At 45.7% G+C, this 18,727-nt stretch overlaps 1 protein-coding gene across 2 annotated transcripts in view; it reads right to left on the minus strand.

Moving 5' to 3' along the window:
• PRKCA (protein kinase C alpha) overlaps positions 1-18,727 on the minus strand; it is a 514,582-nt gene that overhangs the window by 146,563 nt on the left and 349,292 nt on the right. For both annotated transcript variants that reach the window (XM_033183907.1, XM_033183908.1), the window contains exon 5: positions 17,617-17,745. In XM_033183907.1, coding sequence (XP_033039798.1) covers positions 17,617-17,745 — 129 coding nt within the window. The remainder of the gene's footprint in view (positions 1-17,616; positions 17,746-18,727) is intronic.

The following is an 18,727-nucleotide window of genomic DNA, read 5'->3' on the forward strand; positions in this document are numbered from 1 at the left end:
TTCCATGAAATAACTAAGATGACCCCCAAACCACTGATGCCTCAAGCTGCTTGGGTGCCGCTAAGCCATGGTGCTGAAGCCATCACTGAATTGGCAAAACTGTCAGTAGAAAGGGAAAGGAAACAGGAAGACAGTCAATGTCGCAGAACCCAGGAGTCAAGGCCTGTGCACAGGATGAGGATCCCAAACCCCACGAGGCCTTACAAGGTGGGCATGTGACATCTAAGCACTTTCGTTTGGGTGGAAGAGAGAGAGAGGACCTGATATTCTGGGGATCATCCACGTGGTTTGCAAACCAAGCAGGAGACACATCATTTTCCTGACCTGGGAGGGCCTTGTGGCGATGAGTCAGGGATAAAAGGTACGTTGCTTTTCTTTTCCCTTACTGAATGAAAGCAAGGTGGCCTGGCTCTTGTTGGGACAGAGGCTGAGAACCCGGAGGTATTGTTAGCATGCTGCCAACTACCTTAGTTTATTCTCGCAGCAGGAATTCCTCATGAAAGAAAAGCTCCAGGAGTGAGGGGTGAGGGTCTGCCAAGGCAGCAACACAGCCTGCAGAAAAAGCTACCGTAGGCAAAGGTGGTTTAAGGCTAACAGCTCAAAATGCATTCTGGAGGGCCTGGTCCAGTTCCTAGGCCCTCATCAAACAGCTCCACCTTCCTGAGCCACTTGTTCCACAATCTCCCCGTGAGCCCATTCAAAGGATTCTGCTTCCTGCGGGTACCACCATCACTCAATCTCTTCCACATCAACACCATTTATGCTTGGAACCTGCTGTGCTGTTTTACAGCTTCTAAATTAGAAGGGTGATCAATGCACTGCATGGCTGAATTGGACAAATGTCACTCAAATTTTTTTCTTTACCCTTGGCTGTTTTTGGAGACTGACCAGGCCAGGAGCGTGTTGATGTGTTCAAAAGGAACTTATGAGTCATATCCAACTTTTGTACATAAGCTCAGCCACTGTCCCTCTTGAGTAATTTCATGGATGTGCAACATGGTTGAAGGAAAGGAGCATCGAAGTAGAAGGCAGGAGCCTGGCTGCATGCCTCCTCCCGAACACACTTCCTGCACAACCCTGGCTCACGTTTCATGGCAGTGTTGCGTTACCTACAGTTTTGTCTGCTTGTCACTACTCCTTGTTCCTGAAAATGTCTCCCACCTCCCACCCCACCCCATATCTGCCCTCCAGTCACAGTCCATTGGTCCAGGGTGGCATGTGACCCAGACTGAGCCGATGAATCCCTTTCCCAGAATTTCTGGATTTGTGACTGACACAGTAGAAGACATGCAGCTGTAAGAGGCGAAGCTGTAGAATTGTCTAGGGCCATGTTTTCTGCAATGCAAAGAAAGTCTAAGGTGTTGTGGAAAAGAAACAAATGAAGGCAGTATGTAGAAAGAAGAGGTGAGATACAGAAAGAGAATCTCAGGTTCTCAGTGTTCTTATGGCCCCAAAGCATTCCCACCCTTGCGTTTCATGATACTCTAGATTTCTTTTGCTAATATCCCTTTCTACCTGAATGGGTTGGTTTTATCCTTTATTTATTTATTTTTTTGAGACAGAGTCTTGCTCTGTCACCCAGGCTGGAGTGTAGTGGCGCAGTCTTGGCTCACTGTAAGCTCTGCCTCCCGGGTTCACACCATTCTCCTGCCTCAGCCTCCCGAGTAGCTGAGACTACAGGCACCCGCTACCACGCCTGGTGAATTTTTTGTATTTTTTTTTTTTTTCAGTAGAGACAGGGTTTCACCATGTTAGCCAGGATGGTCTTGATCTCCTGACCTCGTGATCTGCCTGCCTTGGCCTCCCAAAGTGCTGGGATTACAGGCAGGAGCCAAAGTACCCAGCCAGTTTTATCCTTTATAACCCCAAAGACCCTACATAGTAGCCACATTCCCTGAGCCTTGGTTTTTATGCATGAAAATGAAGGGGATGGACCATGAGACAGAGGGTCCCTGGGCAGCAGCACCCCCTAATGTGGAAATAAAGGAAAATCTTGAGTTCCTTCAAGGAAAATTCCAGGCACCTAGGTAGCCTTGAGAAGTAAACGAGCAACTTCATAAGGAAGAAGGTAACAGTAACTTAAAACAACAGCAAGGAAGTTAGGAGATGTTTTGTTTTCTGTAGAAATTAAAGATAACATCTAAACACATGCCGTTGAGTTGTTTTTCGGAAAACTGGACCCCCACCAAACGGATCCACTGGCACACAGTCCTTGGATGGGGGAAGCAGAAGATGGCACTCTGACTGTTTTTCTTTGTTCTACATTCTTCCATCTCCCTTCAATGCTTTTTTACTCAAAAGCCAGAGCTAATATTGGTTTTTTTTGCTGATCCCAAATTCTTAGACAAAGCTTTGCCTCCTTAAGTAATCACAAATCAGAAGATCTTTGAATCCACCCATGACTGTGGCACACTGCCTCCCCAGCTTTGGGATGTCCCACCTGTTTGGGTCAAACCAACGTGTAGCCCTTATGTACTGACTGATGACTTCGACTGTAACCTCCACCTTCCCACCTTTAAATAATAGATAACTGTGAGCTATCTGCCAGTTCAAGTCATCAGCACGAGCTGCTGAATTCTCCTTGCTTGGCAATAAATGCCTCAGTTTCTCCTGCTGTTAACCCAACATTAGCATTTGGCTTTGCTGCACTGGGTGCACGGACCCCAGCACAGTCTGTTAACAATCACATCAGTGACTTCTTTTTTGTGTGTGATGGAGTCTCACTCTGCTACCTAGGCTGGAGTGCAGTGGTACAATCTTGGCTTACTGCAGCCTCAAACTCCTGGGCTCAGGTGATCCTCCCACATCAGCCCCCTGAGTAGTTGGGACCACAAGTGCATGTGTGCCACCAATGCCCGGCTAATTTTTATTTTAATTTTTAAATTATATTTATTTATTTTTACTCTTTATAGAGACAAGGTCTTTTTCTGTTGCCCCAGGATGGTCTTAAACTTATGGCCTCAAGGGATCTTCTGCTTCTGCCTCACAGAGTACTGGGACTACAGGTATGAGGCCCTACACCCAGCCTATATCCGTGACTTTCAAACTCGGCTCCACAGAGTCTCCTCATGGCTGGTGGAGGAGGAGGAAGAAGGTGAGTACCCTATTTTCTCCCCTTCAATCAGAGTAACTCTGGTGAAATACCATTTGAATATCATCTCAAACAAGATGTGATGTTCCAACTTGTTTGAAAATTACTGGACCAGCAGCCTCTCAGGCCTCACCCAGTTGCAGCATCTCTGGAGTCTCCAATCTACCGTCAGTTCCTCAGGAAGGGGCACACTTTATTGGCACCACTGATTAGCTCTCTCTGAAAGTGCTCTCAGAGCAACAAAATGCCAGAGCTGAAGGGAACGTCAGGGTTCATGTAGTTCAAGTGCCTTAATTTGAATTTGCAGATGAGGAGAGGGAAACAAAGAGAGGTTAAGCCATGAGGTCAAAGTTCACAGCCAGTTAAAATCTTTAAGGTTAATATCCTCAGCTTACTATGCAACTGTTCTACTCATACAGAGGCCTTGCAATTTTGAAAGTAATTTCACAGTGTGTTTCTGTGTCTTGCTTGGTGGACATGGTGAAGGAAAACAAACGAGGTCTGGGGTTAGATTTTCTTGGTTGGGGCCGCTGCAGTCTCACTGTGGTTATAGCTACCCCATGAATGAGTCAGGACTGACAGAGTTAATCTGTCAATAAAGTGACATGCTTCAGTCCATTGAACCACATGACTTAATGTGACTGGAACAAAACTCCATTATAGAGTAACAACCCCTAATACTTATTCAACATTAATTAGTGCTATAGTTGGAAGTCAAATCCAGACTACCTGCCTTTAAAGCCAGTTCCATATGATATGGTTTGGCTGTTTCCCCACCCAAATCTCATCTTGAATTGTAGTTCTCATAATCCCCAGAGGTCGTGGGAAGGACGAAGTGAAGATAATGAGATCTGATTTTTTTTTTTTTTCTTTTTTGAGACAGAGTTTTGCTCTTGTTGCCCAGGCTGGAGTGCAATGGTGCCATCTCAGTTCACTGCAACCTCTGTCTCCCGGGTTCAAACAATTCTCCTGCCTCAGCCTCCCAAGTAGCTGGGATTATAGGTGCCTGCCACCACACGCAGCTGATTTTTTGTATTTTCAGTAGAGATGGGATTTCACCATGTTGGCCAGGCTGGTCTTGAACTCCTGACTTCAGGTGATTTGCCCGCCTTGACCTCCCAAAGTGCTGGGATTACAGGTGTGAGCCACTGTGCCTGGCTGAGATCTGATGGTTTTATAAGGGGTTTTCCCCTTCACTGGGCTCTCATTCTTCTTCTCCTTCCTGCCGCCATGTGAAGAAGGCTGTGTTTGCTTCTTCTTCTGCCATGATTGTAAGTTTCCTGAGGCCTCCCCAGTCCTATAGAACTGTGAGTCAATTAAACCTCTTTCCTCTATAAATAGCAGTCTTGAGTATTTCTTCATAGCAGTGTGAGAACGGACTAATACACCACAGTATCCTCTAAATGCAAGTCACTTTTATTATTTTATAAACACAAGACTGCTGTATTCTTTCTTTATGGAGTGTTGGTCATGTAAAGTATGCTGGGATTTTTTTTTGTCTTTCAAATATATACTGGCATCCTTCAGAAGTCAGAAGTTCTGAGGATAACAGAGTCCCTGCCATACTGGGGTGGGAGGGATTGAAACAGACTTCAGGGTCTTTCAGAGAGGGTGGGTATTAGTAAAGGGTAAGGAGGGCGACGGTGCTATTTCTAACATTCACTGCACATACACTTTCTCTTTTGGGCAGATGTTCACCTGTGAGAGTTCTTCCACGAAAAGTCACCTGTGCAGGCTGTAAGATGACAGCAGCAATATATCCCAAAGAAATATGTCTCTCCTGAGCTGCACCCCCACTCCCAGACTTAACAAAGGGAAAGGGAGGTCAGTGTGGCATTTCCCAGAAAAGAGCCACCTCCCCACTGGGTGTTCAGTGAGGAAGGTGTCTGTCTCTTCTGATTTCATTCCCTACCTCCAGTGAGTCGAAGTTGATGAAACGACACTTCCTTCAGGCCACCTTCCCCAGATTCACCCCTCCTCACTGTGAAAACTTTTATAGGAAGTTTGCCTTGCTTCTACTCTCTCTTCATTATTCTAGGAAAAAATGCCTGCTTTGGTTTGAAAAGGGACCCTGTCTTTAATTAACCACAAACCTTGCATTAATTAAAAAGGAAAATGCATGTAAAGGCGGCTACCATTCTTCTCAGTATAAAAAGTCCCCCGTGGGGATGCTCTGTGCGGAGCTTTCAGTGGGTGGCCATGGCCCGCTATTCAAATGGGGATATTTTAGAACCAGCTCAGGAGCTAACTTATCTCATATTTTCTCAGGAAATCTGAATCTTTCCAACTGGAAATGCCTACAAGCTAAGATGCACACAGTCTGATGTTTCTCTGTACCATTTTGATGCCAATAATCAGAGCAGGTGTATTCACATTAATCGGAGATTCCTTTACAACACATCTGAAAACATTTTTTTTTTTTGCTAAGATATCCGAGCAGCTTGGTGTTGAAAAGGACCATAGGACAGCACCTGCCGATTCTAGTTTCCTACTGAGCCATTCCTACCCACCGTTGAAGATGACATGGATCAAGAGAGGAAAAAAATTTCTGCATTTATTTTAGGACATTTCCACTGGTGAACCTAACCATTTCCAAACACTTCAAGTTTTCCACCCTTTTGGGGGAGAACCGGGAACCAAAAGGAGCATTTATCTGTTATTTATTTCGTCTTCCATCCTGATCCCCCAAGATCTCTCTCCCATTCCCCAAGCATTAGAAGAAAGTTTCAAAGGAAAGTGATAGAAAAGACATCATTTGCAAGCTTCTAAGAGATTTCTCACTTGGCTAACACATTTACTTTCTAGAAGAAGATAAAGTTCCTTGCAATAATTTCATAGCAATTAATCTTGTGCTTAAATGATAATCCTATAATTAGAAGCAATTAAAATCCGGCACAAGAATGACCTGCTCAGTCAATGTCAATATCGCTGTATTCTAATGGGGTAATCTTGAAAGAGGCCCCAGAAATAATTTGCTTCTCCTCTTCCAGGGATGCAGGCGTTCAAAGCCTATCTTTAAGAGTGCTTCCTCCTGGCAGGAGTCACTGAAGTCAAAGAAGACGGATGACTGATGACCCTATAAAGAATCTGGGGGCTTGGGGTATCTTAAGCAGGAGAAAGAGAAACTATGTCACCACGCGCATGGATACCAGGGTGCTTTACAACAAACACAAATGCTGCATGAAGGAAATGACACTGGCAACTCTTTGCCCTTTGCTCCAATTTGCTGCCTCCCACGCACATCTAGTGACTAAGCCCCCAGAGTGAAAAGCTCTGTTGGAATCGTGGCACAGAGAACCAAGCATGCATAACAATCTGTGGGATGGCATGCTGCAAGTCTGTACATATCTGACATTAAGCTGAGCCACAGATCAGTCAGGACAAGGTACAACAGTAGGGATGTAAATAATGATGTGTCTCTTTGAGAAGACGCAACCTTTTTCTTAGCTGATAGATGTTTCTCTAAAGGATCCCAGAAGTCATGTGGCTTTATGAATTGGGTTAAAACAGGATCATTTTGACTTGATGCAGATGTAGGGGTAAAACGGGAAGAGTCACTTGGATTTGGGGTGAGGAGTGCAGTAAAAGCCTGAGTCAACTTCTATGCTGTGCTTGTTGTGTACTTCCATCATCATCATCATCGGCTCAACAGACACACATTTTGTACAAATTTGAGGCACTGGGCTGGGTACAGGAGATAAGACACCATCTCTGACCTCAAAGGACTTATGATATAGTGGAAGGAGATCAATATGCAAATAAACACATAGGTGAAATCTCATAATACATGCTACAAAAGGCATGGAGAGAAAGTGGTCGGTTTCAGGCAGGGCATAAAACGTGAGGAGAGGCTTCCTAAAGGTAACTGGAGCTGAATGTTAAAAATACATTCTTTGGGGAGCAGGGAAAATGGCACAAGCAAAGGTAAGGAGGGAGGGAAACACTGGTGGGCTGTTGCCTGCCACACTGGGGAGGCTGCGAATGGGTTGGAAATCTGGGTGCAAATGAGTAGGGGACATAAAGGGTAAATATGGGGAGATGGGCAAGGTACTGGCTGCAGAAGAGGGCATGTGGACATAAGACACTGATATTCAGGAATGTCCAATCAAGGAAGAAGAGAGAGTAGATAAATCCACTGAAAACATGCCAGTTATGACCCCAAAGCATATGCATTTGAATGGGATAATGTGCAGGCTTTCTTCTGGTACAAGCGCACTGCTATATGTTTTAGCTAAGAGGCACTTTCCTGTTTTCTTGTGCCAAGGATGTGCCTGGATGTTAAGCACCAATGAACTCAAGGCAGGTGACTGCTAGATTTGATTTCTCTGAAGACTGAGAATGTGAGAGCAGGATGAGTCTCCAATGGGGAAGAGCTGGGACCACTAAGAAAAAGCCAGGAGGATGCCAAGAAAGGGCTGGTCCAGTCGCATGCCCATGCAAGTCACACACTGTCAAAACATGTCCTGAAGCGGCTCGTTTCCATCCTTCTGCCCATTTTAATTCTTCATTTTCCAGCACAGAAAACTTCAGCTGGATTCCCTGCTGCCATTTTTATTTCCAGCCATTATGGAAACCCTGGAAAATGGAGGGTCTGGGGAAGTGAGGACAGACCCTCACCCCGAGTGGTGCCAACAGAACAGTAATCAGAGGAGCTGCGCAGCCATCCCAGAGTAGCCTCCACTATTAATTGCAGGATAGAAATGTGAAATTGCAAGCACTTGAAGCAACAGTGTGGGCTGTGTCTGTACCCAAGGGAAACAGCTGTGAGTCACCACAGGATCTTCCCTCAGCCAGAGCCAAGGGTCAGCTGCTTACAATAGTGGGAAGGGCATGTGTGGGTGCTAGAGGCAGCTGGGCAGGCTGCAGGAGCTCTCCAAGCCTCAGTTTCCTCAGTTGCAAAATGATGATGCTGCTGATGCTGATGATGGCATTTTTTCCGAAAGGTGGTTGTGATGGAATATGTAGGAAAGCATCCAATCAGGGCCCGGTACACAAAAACTGTTCAGTCAGTGTCGGTTTCTCTTCTCACAGGATCTCTGCATTCAGGAAACACCAGGAGCTTCTCTGGTTTGCCCTTCACGTCCCCTTTCTAGGCAGCTGCTACTGCTGTGACTGGCTGAGTCTCGTTAGCATCTCCATTTGCAAGAGGCCAGGCAAGGAGAGATCATCGGATAATAAGGGTCCCCCCTCCTCCCCGGCCAGATGCTGCGACCATTTCCCAAGCTAAACGGACCCACCAATCCTCTCTGCAAGAACACTGAACCCCCCACTCATTCTTACTTCTCCACCTACAAGAGAGGACACCCATGCTTCCTGCGCCTCTCCCCAGGGAAAATGAATGCTACAACGCTTATCACTTTCAGAATCAGCTAATGTTAGTGGATTCATGAAACTTGTACAAAGCCATGGAGACAAAGTGTGCTTTGTCATGAAGAGCAGTTACCCCTCTTATTATGGACTTTTCTCTACCGGTATTTAAGCCCAAACTAAAGGAAGTAGTTTCTCTTATGTGTGAGCATCATAAAGCGTGTTGGTTTTTTATTTATTTTTATTTATGTATTTACTTACTTATTTTTAAGAGATGGAAGCTTGCAGGAAATAGAAGCTGGTGTCTTTAAAGTGGGCAGGGAACCCCCAGATCAGGGAGAGAGGGGTATCCAAGGAGAGAGGAGATGGAGAATGCAAACGGCCCACTCAGCCATTCTCCAACTCCTTGATGTTTATTTATATCATAAGTAACAGTTTTGCCAACATTGTGCCCACAACTACTACTTTTTTTGGATATGGGGTTTTGTTCTGTCACCCAGTCTGGCATGCAGTGGTGCAATCATAGCTCCCTGTAACCTCAAACTCCTGGGCTCAAGCAATCTTTCTGCATCAGTCTCCTGAGTAGCTGGGACTACAGGTGCATATCACCACATCTGGTTACTTTATTTTTTCTTTTTGTACAGATGAGGTCTTGCCATGTTGCCCAGACTGGTCTCAAACTCCTGGGCTCAAGAGATCCTCCTGCCTTAGCTTCCTGAGTAGCTGGGACTACAGGCGTGAGCCACCACGCCCAGCCTACTTCTTACACATATGTACACACACCTATATATGACTCCTTTAGCTGTTTGATTCATGTTTTCTTTTCTGCCTGAGCTATTTGGAAAATGGGGGTCATACACAAGCTCTTGGGGACATAGACCACTAGTAGCTCCCAATCCCAGGCAGCCCCTGCCCATCCATGTGAGTGTACAATTCCCAAAACCTGCCTGTGGCAGTCTGGCCCGCTGTGTCATGGCAAGTCCCATGCAGCCAGTCCCAGGTGGCTCTAAGGAAATGGTCAGTGACTCACCTGTTTAATGGGGGCCAGAGGCCAGGTGAGTGCTCTTCATGAACCAGGCTTCAGGGCCCAGCCTCAGTGCAGAGCCACAAGGAAACACAGGGTTGAGGCAGAATAATTGTCTCCTTTGGTGTGCCATCCACAAAAGGAAAGCTGTTGGTGGCCATGGACAGAGGTGTGGGGGGGTCATAGAGTGAGCTGGTGGAGGCGAGGAAGCTGGACTGCTGAAGAGCTCCGATGGCTGCTTCAGCGGGGGCTTCCTTCTAGCCAAGAATGACCTCTAGAGAGGACATTTAAGTACTGGAACAGCTGAAACCAAGCTCCAGACACAGGTATCACTGCCTAAGTTTTTGGGAGTAAAGTTGAAAGAACAGTACAGTGAACTGAAGTACTATATCACTTTCTAGAGTCACTCACTATTATTCCGCCACAGGTGCTCTTGCCTGCGCACACCCTCTTCTTCTTGCCCCCAACCCCTGCCTGGTCCTATTTTCAGACTTCTGTCTGTTTTTTGGCTTTTGTGGAACCATTTGGAAGTAGGTTGCAGACATCAGGAAAAATGACCCCTAAAATATTTCTGCAGTCCCGTCCATAATCACGTGACCATTACCACCCAGAAATTGCACATTGGTACAAAAACATTCTCTAAAATACAGTCCAGCTTCAACTGTCCCCACGGTCCCCCAAATGTTCTTTAACAGCTGTTTTTTTTCTTGGATCCAGGATCCCACCATGTGTTAAAGATTGCATTTGGTAATCATGTCTCCTTTTTTTTTTTTTTTTTTTTTTTTTTGAGGTGGAGTCTCGCTCTGTCGCCCGGACTGGAGTGCAGTTGCCAGATCTCAGCTCACTGCAAGCTCCGCCTCCCAGGTTTACGCCATTTTCCTGCCTCAGCCTCCCGAGTAGCTGGGACTACAGGCGCCCGCCACTTCGCCCGGCTAGTTTTTGTATTTTTAGTAGAGACGGGGTTTCACCGTGTTAGCCAGGATGGTCTCGATCTCCTGACTTCGTGATCCGCCCATCTCGGCCTCCCAAAGTGCTGGGATTACAGGCTTGAGCCACCGCGCCCGGCCAATAATCATGTCTCCTTACTTTCTTTTAATCAAGAATGATCAGCCAGGCACGGTGGCTCATGCCTGTAATCCCAACACTTTGGGAGGTCAAGGCGGGTGGATCACCTCAAGTCAGGAGTTCGAGATCAGCCTGGCTAACGTGGTGGAACCTTGTCTCTACCAAAAAAACAAAAATTAGCTGGGCATGGTGGCACATGCCTATAATCTCAACTACTCGAGAGGCTGAGGGAGGAGAATCACTTGAATCTGGGAGGCAGAGGTTGCAATGAGCCAAGCTTGCACCACTGCACTTCAGCCCGGGTGACAGAGTCTCAAAAAAAAGTAAAATAAAATAAAATAAAAAATAATTAAGGCTAAAACCATTAGATGGGAGGTTGCTGGTCATCAAGTACGACATCCAGATTCCTTATTAATTACAAACAACAACAACAAAAATACCTTTGCAGTGGAGGGATCCGCTAAGAACACGGAACTAAGTGGTCAAATGCAGCATCACCAACAGTGGGCACTGTGGGTGCCCCTCAGGATAAGCAGCTTCTTGCCAGCACCCTCTCCATCCCTACACAAAGGAGCAGATATATCTGCTGCGTCACCGTTTATGTTCCTGACCTGGATCCAAATCCCGTAACTAAGATTTATTGAACAGCAACGACTTCCAACTAATACCTTTTCCTTTAAGTAAGCAGCTTGGTGCATCTCCTTGCTGGCAGCCCTCAAGTTATTATATTCCACAGCCTGCTTGTCACTGCAAAAGGTACCTGTGCAAAGCTTTTAGGCAAAGCATGCGCTACCTGCTGCGTCTCCTTACCCAGCAATGACAGAGAAGATCTCTGCTCACTGTGAATCTCAGGGTGATGTCTAGAGTTCAGGCTCTGTTCTTGCTGAAAATGTAGCTACCTGCAACTTAAAATCTTCCCATTTTAAAAAGAAATATTTAACTCGGAGCCTGTGCACATGGCTCCTAAGGATTGTGCACTGGTAAACTGATGATTGCAGCTCTCGTACTTGAAAAATGGAAAGAAACAAGCTTCCCTCCAGCTGTCTCCAACTCTCACTTGAAACTCCTGACATCTTGGATGGTGCTGAGCTTCCTGAACACACTCTGCATCTTTGCCTGGAACGCCCTCTCCTTCCTTCCCTGTCCTCCCAGCTCCACAGCCACTTCCGATGTGAAGCTGTCACCTGCTGCCTCCCCAGGGCCATTGAGGCTCCCCTTCTCCCAAACTCCCACTGCACTTCAAAAAACCAGGTACAGCACCCGGCAATTTTTTTTCATCCCTGAATTCTCCCCCAAAGACCACACGGTCTGTGTGGTCTTTGACACGGTCTGTGACACGGTCTAGGTCTTAATCATCTTAGCATCCCTGGTGCCAGGAAGAGAGCAGGACACACGCTCAATAATGTACGATCAATGGGTGAAGCAAAAAAATGAACGATTATGATACAAAGCTGAGGCTCATTTCCTTCATTCTGTAGCAAATACACCATGATAAGGTGGAAGAACACACAGAGGGAATACACAATAAGATGAGGGTGAGTCTCCGTACCTGCAGGGGCGACAGACATCGAATCACGCAGGGCCCTAGGCAGGCAGGAGGAGTCCCCGTGCGGTAAGAGCTGGGAGGAAGTCTTCCCTCCCCGACCAGAGTTCAGTTTAAAACTTCAATCTCCACATCAAATTAACAACCTCAACTTGTTGAGAAAATTAGACTCTTCTTCAGAATAATCTATTTGTGGGAGAGATGTGCTCCTGAAACAGCTGTAAAGCACCCGATATTTTTTCCATTTACTTACAAGATTAAATTGAAAATTGGTTCCCATGAGGGATTTTTTTTTTTCACTACTCCTATAAACCGAATTTACAAAACACACCAGAGTGTAGAAAACCAATTACAATCTCCTATAAGAAGAAGAAGAAAAAAAAACATGCGACACCATTCTGATAACATCAGCACCACTGCCTGAAGGCAAAAAATAAAAATACACTGCTAAAGCGGAGGGCTTTCCCATAAATACCCCACCAAGCTAGAAAGAAAAACTCACCTCTGACTGCAAAGGGTGGTTTCCATCCCAAAGCAGAGCTCCTGTTGGGAGTTTCTATGTTACTTTGGGATTACTGCGTAAAATTTGCGATTCTACACAGGTAAGACACAGCTGGAACTAACCTAGCAATTAACACAGCTGCTCAGGGTTTAGGTTTAAATGCATTTTCTGAGAAATCACTCACATTTGGACCATAAACTCTGTGCATGATGGCTTCTGGTTTATATTTGTGTTCCCATGAAAGCCATCACCAGGCTAATTCCCACAGCCCTCTAACTCTCTCAGTCGGAGCTGTCTTCCCTCTCTGCCTCTCAAATACCTACAGTATTCCGTCGGCCGCTTCTCCACAGGTTCCTTGCATCTCTGTCCCCTTCCCCACCCTCAGCACCTCCCAAGGGTGTGCTATTTCATCACCACGTACTTGGCACTTAATTTTACATGGATGTGGGTTGTTCTGTATTCTCTTCCTGTGTTACTCTTTTCTCCCCTGGTTTTAAGTCCCACGTTGGGACTTTCCATGACCTCACAGAACCTTGTGGGGTGCCGATTGGGGGTTCAGCAAATATTTATGGGTTTATTGTTTGTTCCAAAGGAGACTCTAATTAATAAGAGAGACTTGGAACATTCATAGCCCGTGTACTGAAAGCAAGGGTGTGGAAGCCAGGCCCGGGCTGTGGCCCCCATTACACTACTTCCCACCCTGTAACTTGCAGTGATTTTCTTCCTTTCTCAGCTCCCTTGCTCATCTCAAAAAGGAGGATAATAATAGTATTACTTCATGGGATTGTTTGGGGAGTCAATGAAGCAATGAACATAAAACGCTGAGCACAAAGGTCCAGTCCTATTAACAATAAATATAGAGCAAGCACTCAATAAATGGTAGCTGTTGGTATGAAAACATTTCTCAAGATAAACTCATGCCTGAACTATTTGGTTGGGAAATGCTGCAGGCAGGTAACGGGGGTGGGGATGCCATCCATCACTGGCAAGTGCTGCCCCAAGGGGGCTCTGCTTAGTACCACTTGCGGCCCTTTTATACTGAAAGAAGATGAGTCTGATGTCTTCTATTTGGCTGTTTAAAACAATTCCTAGTAACTAATACGGGTACTCCTTCCTTCTTCCTTTCCTTCCTTTCTCTTCTCTTCTCTCTGTCTCTCTGTCTCTCTTTTTCTTTTTGATGGACTCTCGCTCTGTCGCCCAGGCTGGAGTGCAGTGGCACAATCTCGGACTCATTGTAACCTCCTCCTCCCGGGTTCAAGCGATTATCCTGCCTCAGCCTCCTGAGTAGCTGGGACTACACGCACATGCCACCACACTTGGCTAATGTTTTGTATTTTTAGTTGAGATGGGGTTTTACCATGTTGGCCAGGCTGGTCTCAAGCTCCTGACCTCAAGCGACGCACCCGCCTCGGCCTCTCAAAGTGCTGGCATTACAGGCATGAGACACCGCACCCGGCTGTAAGTACCTATTTTTCACAATGTTATCAGCTACTATAGTTGCACAAGGGCATTAATACCACAGGTTGCTGGGTGAAGGGTGTACGAGAACTCTGTACTGTGTGTGCAACTTTTCTGAAAATCTTAAATTACTTTAAATTAAAAATGTTAAAGATGTAATTACTAATTAGTTATTTCCTTGAGCCTGACTTTCCATACTTAAGATTGGATTCCCTTCACACACACAACTGTACTTTAAAAATAGACTCCAACTCTTATGGATACTGTCATCAAAATATCTTCTCTCTGCATCTGCCATTTAAATATTTAGCCATCCAATTTACCATCTGTGTGACTCTGGGTGAGTCACTTCATTTCCTTGTGTCTCTGTTTCTTCATCTATAAAGTAAGGATAATAAAGTCAACTTCTTCACAGATTTGAAGAAAAGTTAGTACATAAAGTACTTAAGAAGTAGTCCTGTGGGGGAAGCACTGAGTAGCTGTGAGCTGCTGCTATTATTTGCTGTGGTCTGAATTCATATCTTAAGACTGGATTTCCAGTGTGAAAGTATTAAGAGGCAGGGCATTTGGGAAGGAATTGCTTTGGGATATTTCATCCAAACGCAGAGCCTTATAAAAGAGATAACAGGAAGCAAGTTTGCTCCTTGCACCATGTGAGGACACAGCCTGCCTTCCTTTTCCACGTGAGGACACAGTGACAAGTGCCATGGATGAAGCAGAGATGGAGCCTTCACCAGACACTGAATCTGCTGGGGCCTCGATCTTGAACTTCCCAGCTTCCAGAACTGTGATACATAAATTCCTATTATTTATAAATAACCCAGTCTAAGGTATTTTGTGATACGGCCTGAATGGAATAAGACATTATTATTATTAAACTTGCTGAATTCACATTCCTAGAGTGGAGCTATAGCTCTACAAAAATTTGTAAACGAATTCTCAAGGGACTTGGCCCAGCTAGTTGCCGTAAGTAATACTGGCTGGCTTTCACATGTAAAAAGTCGACGTCCGACCCAGTGAAAGGTACTGTTCCTTAAGCTGATTCTACAATTGTGAGTCAAGTTCAACTCTTGGCAATGGTAGAGGAATTAGCTTGATGTAAGCTCTAGCACAATGAGGTCTGACCTTTCTCTTCCACCTGTGTACCTGTGCCACTCCAGCCAGGGCATCTGTGCCTCTCTGTGCAGTTTTAGATCTGCAAGGCTGTTGAGGCTCATAGGAGAGACTGGAAGGTTCAGGCAGTACATACGGTTGCTACTTTTATTACCGAAGACGGCACGGGGTGTGTCCAGCATGCACAGTGTGTATGTTTTGCTTTACCTAGAAACACAAAGAATGCCAGCTAAACATTTAAATGCTCTGTCCAGGCATTCTTGCCTTACAGCGAGCCATAAGGTAGCCACCTGTAAACCCATAATTAAACTCTGAATATTCACCTGTGACGTCTATTCTAGTGTCAACAGCAGTCGCTTTGGAAATAAAGGGAAAGGTAAGGAAAGCAGAGAAATGTTTAGCCTGTAGGCATTCTACTTTATGCTCCTTGGTCCCTTACCACCTATGGAGACTAGGTGTTATGGTAATTTTCCCCTTGACTGCAAAATCTGCTCCCCCATACGTGGTTTTGACAATGTGGAAGCCTTAGTAGAAAAGAGAAACAAGAGCAAGGCTGTGATGTTGCAGAGGGGCTCGTGGCCTGGCTCATGGCCCCCAAGGAATACCATCTTCCTCTGGACAGACAGCAGCAGTGCCCAGTCAGAGGTGCCCTGGCTGTCAGATAAGGGCAGAGTGGATTCCAAGGACAGCATCAGCCCATTAAAAAGAAATGCAGGTGACAGCCACAGCCCCAAAGGCATTGGCACAATAGGGATGGTCTTGAGAAAATAAAATAATTTCTCTAAAATCTACAAAAAGTCAGAAGGGATTCTGTATCTATGATAGGGATTTCATTCCCAATTCCACTTTGACCATCAGCTATAGCTGGTTTCAAGGTTATCTGGAGGCAAACTGTTACCCTCTCCTAGCGATACCCTGGAATCCTTTGGTTTTCTCTGAGTTCTTACCTGAGAGGACAGCCCTGGTTAGAACATCTGCTTATCGGCCGGGCGCAGTGGCTCAAGCCTGTAATCCCAGCACTTTGGGAGGCCGAGACGGGCGGATCACGAGGTCAGGAGATCGAGACCATCCTGGCTAACACGGTGAAACCCCGTCTCTACTAAAAATACAAAAACTAGCCGGGCGAGGTGACGGGCGCCTGTAGTCCCAGCTACTGGGGAGGCTGAGGCAGGAGAATGGCGTAAACCCGGGAGGCGGAGCTTGCAGTGAGCTGAGATCCGGCCACTGCACTCCAGTCTGGGCGACAGAGCGAGACTCCGCCTCAAAAAAAAAAAAAAAAAAAAAAAAGAACATCTGCTTATCTTTCAAAGGAAAAACCTGAGGATGTTTCCAAAAGTAAGCTTTTCTTTGGAAGCCCCTACCTTTCCTTTTTCTCTTAAACAGATCCTCCTAAGCTTTTCTTCTATGTTTTCTGTTATCTAAACATAATAAATTAGCATCAGTCTTTCCATGTTTATGACCGCTTCAAATTCCTAGATACAAATGGAAGATACCTTTGCTGATCAATCAAGATGAATGCCCTTGTCAACAAGAGGAATGTATACAGTTGGTCCCTCCGGGACCCCCAAGTACAAGGAAATAGGCTGATGCCTGAGAGTTCAACCACACACCAACATGGAGTGGGTCATGGTACAGAGAACTCAAGTCATCTTGAGGACACATGATGGGTCCTAGGCCTAGGATAACTTGACTGAGTGTGCCGATTAACCGAAAGTGGATTTGGTGGGAAAACCAAAGGAAAAGCCATGCCATGGCAGAGCCCACCCAGAAACAGCCCCGAGGAGGGAGTAACCAGGCCCGTGGACAGGGAATTCCGGTCACCTAGCCAGGCTGTTTGTAGGAGGTGTGGTCATTACAAGCACAGTATCGGGAGTCAAATGCATCCGTTCCCATCCCAGCTCCTCACTTACTAACTGTAACACTGCAAAGTACTGACCTGTGTCTCAGTGTCCTCTTCTGGAAAATGAAGTTAATAACCAGCTAGGTGTCAGGTCTAAATAATTAATCTATGTGAAGTTCCTAGCACCATCCCTAACACAGGGGAAGCAAAAGCACTCAATGGCTGTTGCTGTTGCTGAGGTGGATTTATTGGGCCATCACAGCCCAATGCCACAAAACACCTGGGTCATCCACCCATTTGCTTCCCCTTGTTCTAGTTCCACTTCCTCCAACAGCATTTTGATTAATTGGCTCCCCTGACCCCCTGTCACCGGGAGGAGAGTATACGGGAGTGGAACTAGAACAATGCTGTCAGAATAGTCCAGTCCACACAGTGGTTGTGACTTCGTGTGACATTGAGTATTTGGGAATTTGGGTGTACAGACCCGTCTCCTGGGAGGTGTATTAACATGAGGGTTCAGAGGGCTGCAGGGCTCCCAGACAGTGATGGTTCCACCAGTGCAACTGCCTCTCCAGAGGCCTCAGGGCATACAGCCCAGCCCCCACCCTGCCTTAATATCAACCTTCATCCAAATGCCTGCCCACGACACTGCTCCGGGATGAGCAAGCCTTACCTGTGACATGGAGCTTTTCATCAGCAACCTCAGCCTTTAGGTAAATCCGCCCCCTCTTCTCTGTGTGATCCATTCCGCAGAGGCTGGGGACATTGATGACGCACTGCTTGTGAACGTTCATATCGCAGGCTGTGAATCAAGAAAGCAGAGGGTGAGCTGGGCATATGGACTCCAACCACCGCTCCTCAGTGTTTTGGTGCACGAGCAGAAGTGAAAATGAGTTACCCCCAACTCGATACTTTGCTATACTGTTTTTGGTGACATAAAGAACTGTTAGCAGATGTCCTGTACAGCACAGGCTTCATGTGAGTGACAATATCCTTAAAATACCCATACCATATTTGCTCAATCTTCACTGAAGCAAAATATCCCAGCTTGGCCTTCTGTGATTGTTTCAAATATTTAACAGTATACAAAATTCACACAGGTAAATATGTACAAAGCTCAGCTTAATTAATATTTTATGTACACAGAGGCAAAATAATATGAAAATTTTAAACATAGGATTTTTTTTTTTTTCCTCTTCAGACAGGGTCTCTTTTTGTCTCTCAGGCTGGAGTGCAGTAGCATAATCCTAGCTCAGTGCAGCCTTGAACTCCTGGGCTCAAGCGGCCCTCCCATCTAGGCCTCCTAAAGCACTGGGACTACGGATGTGAACCACTGCACCCAGCTTAAACGTAAGACTTTTTGCTAATGAATTCTTTATGCTTTTCTGGGCTTACCACTGAGAAAGAGTGAAAATCTGCAGATCGAGTATAGAAAATTCATTAAATTTTCCTTTCCTCAGCTAACCTTGTATTTTCAACAAGGTTTACGTACACTGCCTGTGTTTTTTTTCCCCAAAGAACTTGTATTTGGTATTTTAAACCTGTCTTCAAATATTTAAATATTATTCCAAGTAAAACAAATACCTGCCTAGCATGATCAGCCACTCCTTACAGCTGACATTATGTGGGTGAGACAGGGGGAGGATAAAAAAAGATCAGTATTATTGCAATGAACCAAAGCAACCCTGAAAAGAATCCTGTGTGCCGGAAACAAACAGAAGACCGTGTGTAGGTGTTCTAGCTCGATCGTCCTTGTACCTTTAGGCTTTCAGAAGGAGGGAAGG

The sequence above is a fragment of the Trachypithecus francoisi genome, unplaced genomic scaffold, assembly GCF_009764315.1.
Source record: "Trachypithecus francoisi isolate TF-2019V2 unplaced genomic scaffold, Tfra_2.0 Lachesis_group20, whole genome shotgun sequence".
In the NCBI taxonomy this organism is placed as follows: domain Eukaryota; kingdom Metazoa; phylum Chordata; class Mammalia; order Primates; family Cercopithecidae; genus Trachypithecus; species Trachypithecus francoisi.